Genomic DNA, 12208 nt, shown 5'->3' on the forward strand with positions numbered 1-12208 from the left:
AACTAGTTAATTCTCCATCCCTACCTCAACCCTTCTGTATAAGCTTCATGTTGCCTTATACAAACCTGGACAGCATATTAAAAAGCAGAGACATTACTTTGCTGACAAAGGTCCATATAGTCAAAGCTTTCTTCTAAGCTGAGCAATGCTGTCTTAGGAGCATGTCTTATTTTACACAAAGGCACCGTTATAGCCTTCATTCTATCTTCTGCTTTAATTCACTAAGCATTGTATTTTTTAACAATTTTTATTGGCGTATAGTTGATTTCCCATGCTGTGTGAGTTTCACGTGTACATCAAAGTGAATCTGTTATACATATTACATATATCCACTCTTTTTGAGATTCTTTTTCCATATAGGTCATTACAGACCTATATGGAAAAAGTTTCCTAGAGTTCCCTGTAAGCACCGTATTTTTAAGATCATGCAGGATGGCCCGAGTACAACTAATCCACTGCTTCTAGTTCTTTCCTTTCTACCCGGCAGTCTGCTAGGGAAGTGGTACTCTATGTTCAAAGATTTCACCTCTGTGAAATTTCTCCCAACAGTGGACATATATTTAAAGGGGCAAGCACTACCCTCCCCAAGGAAAATTAAAACGAAGAACATTCACTCGCCGGAACAACATTTATGAAACGCCACTGTGTGTCAAACACTGCGCTCAGTGCTAGAAACACAAAGATTAGAGGATGGGTCACACCCTCAGCCGCGCACACAGCAGGGAGCACAAGGGCCCCGCAAACACGTGACAACCGGAGCACTTCCTGGTGGAGGCTCAGATGACGGCCAGTGAGAACAGGGAAAAAAACCACCCCTCTCAAGGAATACTGCTGAACCGCAAAGGGTAGGCTGAGTCAGACAAGCAGGAACGGGGCTGTCCGGGCAGAAAAACGACACATTTAAGGCACAGCGGGGCGAGGAAACCCGGCGTGCTGTCGTCACCGCAGCCCCGGAACTGCTGAAACAGGAAGGTGGGAGGACAAACAGAAGGGACAGGTCACCTCTCAGCCCCTGAGTCACCGCTGTGCCGCAGAAACTCGGGACACACACGACTCATTTTACACTGACAATTATGGCCCAGTCAGATGGCGCAGAGCAGGCGATGGATGTCAATGTACAAGAAGGTACAACTCAATCTGAGCGAGAGGAAATAGGATCATCAGGCCCCACAGACAGTCCTATCGCAGGGTCCCTTGGGGGCATGAAGGAGGCAGTGAGCAGGGCTTCCCCAACTGCCCTGCAATCCTGAAGGAAGGCCGGCTGAGCAGGGCGAAGGGGGATACCCTTCTGCCAGGCATGAAGCAACGCACTGCTTCCTTTCCCTCCGCGGAGGGTGCTGGGTCTAAGTGCTGACTTGCTCCATGTTTTGAGTCTTTCAATCATGTCCCTTCCCCCCTGAGAGGCCAATACTCTGCAGGTGTATCTGGACACAAAAAAGGCTGCAATCCACTGGGCCAGATGATAAAGAAACTTTGGATCTAGCTAAGGAGTTTATGTTGGTATGCTATAGGTAATACAAGTCAGTCTTGAAGAATTCTGGACAGGGGAAGCGACAGATGCTATCTCAGATCACCGTGGAAGTAGTGTGGAGATGGACTGACAGGGTAAAGGACAGTAAAGGTAAGAAGATAACTAAGGAGAGGATCACCCCTTCCAGGCAGGAGAGGGGTAACACAGAAAAGCACCAGGGGCTAGAGGAGTCCGGGACATAGTGATGAAACCGTCATGGGAGAAAATGGAAGAACGGATGGAATGCAGGATAACATCCAGGTCTCTTAGCGACCGAAAGCAGCGTTCAAAACCTACCAGAGAAAGGATCCTATTTAACTTTAAAATTAGTATCCAAAATACTACCCCTTTCCAGATCAACAAATTACAAGAAAAATAATAATAACCTGTGCTGTGCTTAGTCGCTCAGTCACGTCTGACTCTCTGTGACTTCATGGGCTGTAGCCCACCAGGCTCCTCTGTCCATGGGGATTCTCCAGGCAAGAATACTGGAGTGGGTTGCCATGCCCTCTTCCAGGGGATCTTCCTAACCCAGGTCTCCCTATTGCAGGCAGATTCTTAACCATCAGAGCGACCAGGGAAACCCAGTAATAACCTATACGTCACAAATTATCAACAGCTAGCAGTTAGCAACTAGATATTGCTGTGGTACAAAAAAACACTGACAAGAAGAGACCCTTTCTAGAATTTAGGTCAGCTCTGATTTCAATTTCCTAGGTCATTGGCTGTTTTATATCTCTGTCAATAAAATGAAGATTACCATTGATTTTAAAAAAAAAAGGTGAAGGAACTTGTAGGTGAAAGCACTTGAAGCTTCCAAAGTAGATGATCACGGGGTGGAAGGCACAGTTGTCGTAAAACACTTGTAGGGTTAAGGCATCTGCAAGGAACTGATGTGCACGCACAGCCACAGACGGCTTTCTCTAAAGCGCTGCAGAGCTCTCTAAGGATGCAACAAGTCTGGTTTCTCTTGAGTCCCACAGGAGGAGCTTGTGGACATGCAGCAACCCCGCCCAACCCTGTCCTGATCTCATGCCCAACGCTGGGGTAAGATCAACCATTCTCTCATCCCTGGGGCTTCTGAACTCCAGAGCAAGTCACACACTGCATGGACTGAGTTTACAGCTAGTTCACACTAACTGCTGGGCCCTCCCAGTATATGATAAAGCTTTTATCCATCTTTTGTGGTTTTCTGTTGTCTTCCTACCATGAAGGCTGTCAGGCTCCCCCCACCTTTCCCAGTTCTTTGACTGTGGCACCTCTACAATCTGTTCTCACACAGCAATGGAGGCATCTTTTCTAACCTCTCATTTATGTCACTGTTACTGCTTAGAACTTTTCCTGGGGCTGTTACATCCCTTCCCGTGACAACTGAACTCTTCACCCTGGCCCAGGAAACCCCACACGCTGCACTTCTCCACCTCCACTCCGGTCCCTCACTCCCAACCACTAAGCTCCAGCCTCAGAGTCCCCGTTGCTTCCTCCAGGCCTTTGCACCAGCCCCTGGGAAATCTGCCTACTTGATATGTTGCTGTTGTTCAGTCACTAAGTCATGTCCGATTCTGCAACCCCATGGACTGCAGCACACCAGGCCTCCCTATCACTATCTCTCGGGGTTTGCTCAAACTCATGTCCATTGAGTCGATGATACCATCTATCCATCTCATCCTCTGTCATCCCCTTCTCCTCCTGCTCTCAATCTTTCCCAGCATCAATGTCTTTTCAAATCAGTCAGTTCTTCACATCAGGTGGCCAAAGTACTGGAGCTTCAAATTCAGCATCAGTCCTTCAAATGAATACTCAGGATTGATTCCTCTAGGATGGACTGGTTGGATCTCCTTGCAGTCCAAGGGACTCTCAAGAGTCTTCTCCAACAGTTCAAAAGCATAAATTCTTTGGCACTCAGCCTTCAGTAAGGTCCAACTCTCATATCTGTACATGACTACTGGAAAAACCATAGCTTTGACTATATGGACCTTTGTCAGCAAAGTAGTGTCTCCGCTTTTTAATATGCTGTCTAGGTTTATCATAGCTTGCTGCTCCTCCCACAAATCTGCAGAGGTCTCAGCCATGATGTCACTTCCCTGATCACCAATCTGCAGCAGCCATCCTATTTACATGATGCTGTTTAAATCCCACATAAATCTCCTTTTGTTTCTACTTTCCATATCCTCCCCACTCCAAGCCTCCCACTAAGCTTTAAGAAAGGTATGCTCCTTGAAAACTGTCATCTTCTTTCCTGTATCCATGGCACTTAGAACAGTGCCTGGAATATAGTGGATGTTCATTACACACTTATTGAACAGATGTTGTCCCCAAAAGGCCATCCAGAAACAATCAGCAGGTTAATGAGAACGAATGAAGATCACTGATTTAATATGATTTCATTCCATACCAGTCTCCAGTTTATTTCCAATAAATTCATCTGATTAAATGGAATCACTCTTCCTCACTATACACATCCCCCTGGGGCAGCAAGGGGAGATGCTGTCACTTCACCCTCATCCAGAGAGTCTGCCAGCAGCGGGCACTTCTGCAAGTCACAGATTCACCTCTCAAGCCCCCGGAAATGACTGCACAACAAGGATGGCAACCTCACAGCAGACTCTCTGGTTCCCTGCCCTCAGTGGCTCTCAACCACCTATGCCACTCTGACCCTTACTCTCCTACCTCACAACTTTCACACCCTGTTTAAACATACCATCAAAAGCAAGATTATCGGGGCGGACGCACGCGCGCAGGTCGCGGGACGCTCCGCCCCCGCCCCCGCCCCCGCCCCCGGGTAGCGGAGGTGATAAAAAAAAAAAAAAAAAAAGCAAGATTATCCAATACCCCTCAGACAAAAGGCAATTGTTTTAAAGAAAGAAGAAGGAAAAAAAAAGGAATCAGAATCATTACACCCTTTCTCTTTCCCAGCTGATGAGAAAAGAGTCAAGATCTCTATGGAAGCATTAAAGGTAGAAAAAAATAATAGTCACTGAGCCATTTCCTTCACACAGGGTGAGGTCAGCGCCACATCAGCCGAAACTTGATAAGAGACCCACTTACCAATCTTCTCACCCAGTCTGGATTTACATGTGGGAAGATACCTCTGTTTTCCTCTTTCTAAGTCAAAAATGATTATAGTTATGCTCTGTAAAGCAGTATTTGAAGTTGTCATTAGCCAAAAGAATACATGACTACTGTCTTGGTAAGTATACAGAAACAATCTAGAGCATTTCTTCACAGGTGCACCTGATTTGCGTCTCATTTCTGCCAAGTGACCCAGGGTAAATTACTAAAACCCTCTGGGCTTCAAATTCTTTATCTGTTATATGAGAAGGGGGAAGCCTTGCTTCACAGGGTCAAAACAGGATTATCTGAGATGAGCAGTCCAACAGAGGGGCAGGTGTTGGGCACACAGGGGGTTCCAGCAGAAGCTCCCTCTCCACCCTGGTGGGAAACGAAAGCTTTCAACCACACTGGTTGACAGAGAAATTATTCTTTCCACCATGGAAGATTAGCACACTGTCTGGACCATTTCTTATTATTACCACTAGCAGTTTAGTCATATTTTACAATAGTTTACTCCTTATGGTTTTCTATTACTTTTCTAAACTTGCCTCTTAAGGATTTCTGGTTGAGATGTCTGAAATTTAAATAAATAGTACCAAGTCATAAATATGTTTCTAGAACAACCACTGAAGTATGCATTCCAAAAGGGAAAATTCAGTATTTACTGGTCCCGTGAAGATTTTCAAAGAAAATCTGGTTCCGTTAACCCAATGAATCATTTGTTTTTGAATAAATTTTAAGCAGAGAAAAGCCAAAAATGGCCACAGTCGCAGAGTCTGTGAAGCTACTTTTCCTACACAGGCTCTAACTATGTTGAGAATTTGCATTTCTTTGATAAGAGAGTTTTCCTCTGATAAGAGAGTATGCAGAATGTTTTAAGAATCACTGCGTCCTTAATGCTCAGTGCTCCTGAAGGCTCTCCTAATGACTAAGACTTCTCAGCTCTCCCCAACAAGATGAAAAATTTTACCGTCACACCTACCACTCCAGTGTAAGTATACCTCTCACAAGGGCTGTCATCTGTGTTTGCTTTTCTCAATGACATCTGATTAAAAGAAAATGTTCTGTTCAGTACCTGCTTTCAGTACCGTGAAAAAAGAAAAAGAAGTATTTAAATAATGTTTGACTTGAAAAAGTGGCATGAGCTGAAAAGAACACTCTGGATTCCTGAATTCTTCTATCCCATTCTTCATGTTCTTTGCAGTACTTGTAAGTAGAAAGGGCTGGTGAGAGGTTTACAGTGGTATTGTTGTTTAATTGCTCAGTTGTGTCTAACTCTGCGACCCTAGGGACTGCAGCATGCCAGGCTTCCCTGTCCTTCACTATCTCTCGGAGTTTGCTCAAACTCATGTCCATTCAGTCAATGATGCCATCCAACCATCTCACCCTCTGTTGTCCCCTTCTCCTGCCCTCAATCTTTCCAAGCATCAGGGTCTTTTCCAATGAGTCGGTTCTTCACATCAGGTGGCCAAAGTATTAGAGATTCATCATCAGTCCTTCCAAGGAATATTCAGGTTGATTCAGAGGTTTATGGTACATGATGGAAATCATACCAACATGTATTGGTACACTGTTACCCTATACGAACTAGAAAGAGGCTGGACCTCACATGAGCTGCAAGAATGGCTCAGTGTTAAGTTCACTTTAGAAAGACTTTTTAAGAAGTCTCGCACACTATGGTAGATTACCAAGAGATAAAGGTCTACAGTGTTCCTTAAAAGCTCCAGAAAAGAGAGGTTTTGTTTTCTTGTTTTTACCATCTGCTGCTGGGGGGCAGGGAACATGAAGACGGAGAGAAAACAGTTCTTCCTAGAAGCAGTGTATGAATAAATGACCCTCTGTATCCCTCTCAGATAAGTTCTAAGTTAATTTTTAAAATATAAGCAGGTGTATGATTGTGCTACAGTTCTTTATAAAGTCTAAATCCAGTTTCTCTGAAACAGGTAAAAATACAGAAATTGTTAAATACTTTTCGGCTTTTAATTAGTGTAGCAGAAGTCACAAGAAACAAATTTCACTACAGCACAGGAAACATGAGATACTCTGCACATTTTCTTTTAAATAGATGATTTGTTTAACAACTTTGAGAATTACAATTCTATAGAGAACCTACCTTAAACTTTACTCTGCAATAAAACCTAAGCTAACGGACTACGTTACTTCTCAACAACAGGAATTCTTTCAGAACATGGTATAATCATAATAATACCATGTTCTGATGCTATAACTTGAAAGGTTTGTCATTTCAAAACACAAAGTTTGGGAAAGTATGTGCAAATAAAACCTATATATAATACAAATAATACTTTAAAACATGAAAATGCAAGTATTTCAGCAGAAGTTAAGCTCTCAGGCTGGGGAACTGACCAGGCTGCCTTTAGAAATACATAAATCCGACTGACCAAGAATCAGACTTCTAAAGGAGCTACTGCAATATCCCATTTTTTTGGTCCCAGATTTCCAAAATTATAAGTTCCAATAATCAGACGATATTTCACAGTGTAATGAAATAGCTAGGTATAATTATGATACCTCTGTAGCATCAAAAGATAAAATGCCATAAACCTAAAAATAAATCATGATTAGTTCAATGGAGCTCTTTAAAATAAGCTATTATTTTCTCGAAAATTTTATCCATATTAGGGCTATGTGATGAAATTCATTTAAACAGAACACTAAATTAAATAATCGGAAAACCCATTCTCCAAGTCATTAGGGATAAACGACCCATTACAATTTCATTTAAAGTATCAATGTTAATGTGAAGCTGCAAATATGGGATTCAAATGGAAAATGCCCCTTTGTGCCCCTTCATCAAACTGACTGCCCTGTCGATAGTCAGTGGCCACCAGGCATATGCGGCTATTTAGATGCAATTAAAATTAAATTTTTTTAAAAAATTCAATTCCTTGGTCTCATTAGTCCCATTTTAAGTGCAGTAGCTGCAACTGGCTGGTGGCTACCACACTGGACAGCACAGATACAGTTCATTTTCTATCACAGCTGAATATAAATGCCACATATATGACATCAACCACTGAGACAGGCAAATTCAAGTGCTCTAGCCTTCCACATGGCACTGTGGAACACTGTGTGTGGTTTTGTGAGCAGGTTTTATTCATTTACCTTTCAGCCACTTAGCAGGTACAAACAGAAATTTTTATAAAACTGTATCTAAAAAGAACAGTGAATGCTTTTAGAGTTAGCTAAGCTCTTTCATAAAAAATATTCTTGTTTGAATACAACGTTTCACAAAATGAAAAGTTTAAACAGCTGAGAAATGTTTTTAATGATGATTTCCCTTTAGTTGATAAATACATGAGAATGGCTCATTAAACAGCCATATTGTCAAACTACAAACGACTGTTTCTTTAATGAAGAAAAAGATACGGTGTCAAGTAAGAAGAAGTAATCAGTTTCTCCTCACCAAGTTGTGGAAATATCACAGAACCAGACATACCAACTATGGCAGGTATCTGAAAATGAGTGTAATTATTACACGCTTTTCTGCAGTACCCTATCATTATCTCTACTGTGATTCTCAGCACTTGCCTACTTATTTTTAGTTAGCCTACTAAAATGCATCATCCCCTTCTTGTTTGGGATCCAATTATCACTTCATGTCCCACATGAAAGAAATTCACTTGATTCTCTACCATTTGGTGAGAAAACACATGAACACAATTTATTTGCACAACTTTAATATAATGCAGTCTAAATAGTAAGTTGTTATCTCCAGCATTCCTGTAAAAGCAATTTTTAAAATGTATTCTTAATGTCACAGAACTGTACATTTAAAAATGGTGAAAACTGTCATTTTTATGTCATGTACATTTCACCACAACAAGAAAGCATATCAGGGTAACTGTCCATATTCTGAGACTATCCATTTTTCCCTATTAAGCAAAGTGCTTTTTCTGATAAATTGGTTAGAGTTTTTCAAAGTAATAAATTCAAAACCTCACTTGATGATGGAATAAAAATACATATTAAAAGCTAAAGAGAAGAGATATATTTAAGAAAAGTCTTATTTTCAAATATCCCAAATATTACAGGATAAAGATATAACATGAGGTTAATAAATGAAATATTATTTCATATTTTTTATGTGTTGCAAGTATAAGAATCTCCAGTTTAACCTAACCAATACTGCAAATTCAGAAGTTCTTACCTAGCAACTATCCCAAGAGAGGCAAGGAGGCACTAACTGTTTCATAAACAATAACTCTAATCCTCACAACCATCCTAAAGCTAGGTACTACTACTAAAATCCCCATTTTACAGATCGTGAAACAAATCACTAAAAAAGAAAAAAGGCTATGGTCACAAAGGTAGGGGCTGAGCAAATACTGCACATGCCACCACATCATAATGAGTCCTGTTAGATTCTACTGACAGAGTTTCCTTGGTGGTCCAACGGTTAAGAATCTGCCTGCCATTCAGGGGCCAAGCGTTCGATCCCTGGTCCAGGAAGATCCCACATGCCAAGAAGGAGCAAAGTCCGCGTGCCACAACTACTGAGGCAGTACTCTAGGGCCTGTGCTCCACAACAAGAGGAGCCTATGCACCACAATGAACAGTGGTCCTCGCTCCCAGCAACCAGACAAAGTCCACGGGCAGCAAGGAAGACCCGGCACAGTCTAAAGCAAATAAATCTTTTTTTAAAAGAGACTACTGACCTTAGGAAAGGCAATAGCCTAAAGAGCTATATAACTTTCTATACATTGTGATGATCTGGTATGTAGTTGGGAGAAGGAAAACTTTCATAAGCATTAAGAAAGGCCGAAGAATACCTTAACATACAACTTATCTTTAAGAAAGAAATCATAACGCAACAACTAACACTTGTTGTCTTGTTCCTATTTTAAGAAAAAAAATTCACAAACTGCAAAAGTTATTTTTAGGCAAAGAAATGTAAATCCAAGGAATAAAACATTTTAATGACAAAATCCCTCACCCTTCTCCATATTTTAAATATTGGTCATTCATGTCACAAATCTAACTTCATAACCAGGTATCAAACTAAAAAAGGACACATAATGCTATTAACACTTTCAAATTCTCTGAATCCTGGCAGGACAAAATATCCCAAACCATCTAAACTCAATTATCAAAAACAATAAATCAAATGTGTCAGGTATGTGAAAGTTTAAGAAACCCTCCCACAACACAAGCTAGGGAGCCAGAAGGTAGTATATTCTGCATCTGTGACTGCATATACACAAAATTTGTCCTCACTCATTCCACAGACTCTCTAAAAGTAAAAGAAAAGTTGTTTCTTTGTTTCCACAAATGAAGCCATAAGACAACATCGCTTACTGCAAGATAAGCCCGCTTCAGTGGCAGAAGTGTAAAGTACATACAATTTGCTAGAGGAAACACACTACTGAAACCTGCATAAGCCACTGCAACCCTCCAGCTTCTGTGACCGTTGAAGAAAATGGGCATTTCAAATGTCTCAAACCTGCTGTTCACCTGTATGGCCTGGTGGACACGTCGAAAGCCTATGGAGTCTATAAAGAACTCACTAACCCTCTCCAAGGACTCGCTAAACAAGCTGTGGAAACGGTGGGAGCCTGGCAAATGCGTCTTTACTGCGATCAAAAACTTTGAGGCTGCATTTATTCAAATCAGTTTCCAGATAAAAAGAGAGTGAGTTGGTCATCACCGATATCAAGATCGAAATTCAACTAAAAACAAAGGTACGCTTTTCGGTATGTGTATTTCACGCCAACTTGAAGTTGTTTTTTGGGGTTTTGTTTTTTTTTTAAGACAAAGCAAATAAGATTCCCGGTTCCCTTGTTCTTGACCTTCAGGAACTGCAAAAAAAAAAAAGTCAGGACCCAGCCAGAGAGAAAAAAGTTTAGAGTGGCTGCCGCACCGACTCGGGAGCAGTTGCTGGAACCCCTCCCCGCGGTGAGGGTCTCCCCGCTCCCGCACGAGGGAGCTTGGGGTGGGGAGTCTGGAGGATGGAGCCGCTCGCGGGAGGTGAGCTATGCATGGACCACCCGCGACGCGGACTCAGCCCCCCGCCGCCTCCATCCCGGGGCTCTGCTGAGGACCCGCACGAAGGCGCGCACCAGACCCCAGCCCGCGACCCCGCACACTTCCGGTCCCGGCCCCTACGGCCCGTCCGCTTACCGGCATCATTTTGGACCCGAACCGCATCGAAGCTGGTGGCGAGATGACGGCCCGGAGCCAAGCGGAGGCGCCCCGGGCGGGGGGGGGGGGGGTCGCACGGCGTGGGGGAGGGGAGCGCAGAGGGAGGCAGCCCGGAGGCGGCGGACCTGTTGCAAAGAGGCGGCGGGTGGCGGGGCGGCGTGCGGGCTCCCAGAGCTCTCAGTGCGGGCTGGGGCGCCAGCGAGCCCCGAGCCCACCTCCGGCCGGGCCCCCCCGTACGTGGCTTTGTCTGCTCGGCGCTCGTCACGGCCCGGGCTCGCTCCTCGGCTCCGAAACCAACTAATCCCCGGGCCTGGCCCCCACCGAGCCCGTGCCGGCTCCGCCCCCCGCGCCGGGCCCCGCCCGCGGCGCGCGAGGCGGGGTGGGGGAGGGGAGGCCGCGGGGACGAAGCCGCGCGCGCCTGCGCGGGCCCGCGGCGGGAGGGGAGGCCAGGGAGCGGACGCGCGCCCAGGGCGGCGGGGCCGCGCCGCCTTTATTTGCCTTCGGGATGACAAGTTGCCGGGGGCGCGCGCGGCGGAGCCACCGGAGCGCGCGCGCGCTTCCCGCAGGCGGAGCCGGGGACTGTGAGGCAGCCTCTGGAAGACAAAATAAGGAAAGCGCCGGACGAGCCCCAGGGCTGCGGCCGTCACCTCCCCGCAGTTTCGAACTGGGCCGGGGTGGGGGAAAAGCGGGGGGAGTGGGGGCTGAATCCTGGGCGGAAACTCGGCACCTGGATGATTCCTCCCCGCGGCACCGCCGCCGGGCTCGGCCGGAGCCAGACGACCGTACCTCCTGGGAGGACCCCGCCGCGGGGCTGGAGCGGCCGATGTCCCTGGAGGCTCCGGCGATGGCCCGGTCCCAGCAAGATGGAGATCGGCGGGGCCGTCTCAGCTGGCAGCGCATTCCGAGAGTTCCTGGTGGAGGAGTCCTCGGACTGTCGCCTTCCCTCTCTTCCTCATCGCCCAAACTCTGGTTTAGAACTCCGTGTGACTTTCTGTAACTAAAAACAAACAACAAAACCCTGAACATTTAAAAATAACTAAAATGATCAATTTTGTTTGTTTTACCACGATAAAAATAAGTGAATAAAACCAAAAAAAATTTGAAGTGCATAATGCAGCTTTCCGAGGAGTTTCTTTTTCTGCTGCCCTAGAAAGTCCTGGATTTCCTCTCTGAAGGGTGCTTGTTACACCCTCAGAACAGTCTCGGAAATGGCCACTCTGCTCCCTTTGCAAGGAGCTAGGTGAAGGCCTAGGAGAATTGCAGTGGCTCATTTTGAAAGAGTAGCAGAGCTGGTTTAGGCACCTTCTTCCACCTTCCAAGGACACAGATTCCTGGAACCCTAACTACAGGAAACTGTAGTTCTGTTTAAATTGTCCTTGTGAGTGAGATTAAGTGGAATAAAGCACCTGGATTCACCTAGCCTCAAGCATGGACAGATCTTTCTTAGTTCAATATTGTTGGTCAGTCGCTCAGTCGTGTCCA

General features: G+C 44.8%; 1 protein-coding gene across 3 annotated transcripts in view; it reads right to left on the reverse strand.

Moving 5' to 3' along the window:
- TP53BP2 (tumor protein p53 binding protein 2) overlaps nt 1-11529 on the reverse strand; it is a 66768-nt gene extending 55239 nt beyond the window's left edge. For 2 of the 3 annotated variants that reach the window (XM_065938395.1, XM_065938394.1), the window contains exon 1: nt 11513-11529. Coding sequence is in view for 1 of the 3 variants with exons in the window: in XM_065938396.1 (XP_065794468.1) it covers nt 10706-10732 (27 nt within the window). In the remaining 2 variants the exon portion in view is untranslated. Of the gene's footprint in view, nt 1-10705; nt 11046-11512 lie in introns of those variants that run through there. The other variant, XM_065938396.1, reaches the window with a different exon arrangement.
- Between the last annotated feature and the right edge of the window lie 679 nt (nt 11530-12208).

The sequence above is a fragment of the Muntiacus reevesi genome, chromosome 5 (genome assembly GCF_963930625.1).
Source record: "Muntiacus reevesi chromosome 5, mMunRee1.1, whole genome shotgun sequence".
NCBI classification, from domain to species: Eukaryota; Metazoa; Chordata; class Mammalia; order Artiodactyla; family Cervidae; genus Muntiacus; species Muntiacus reevesi.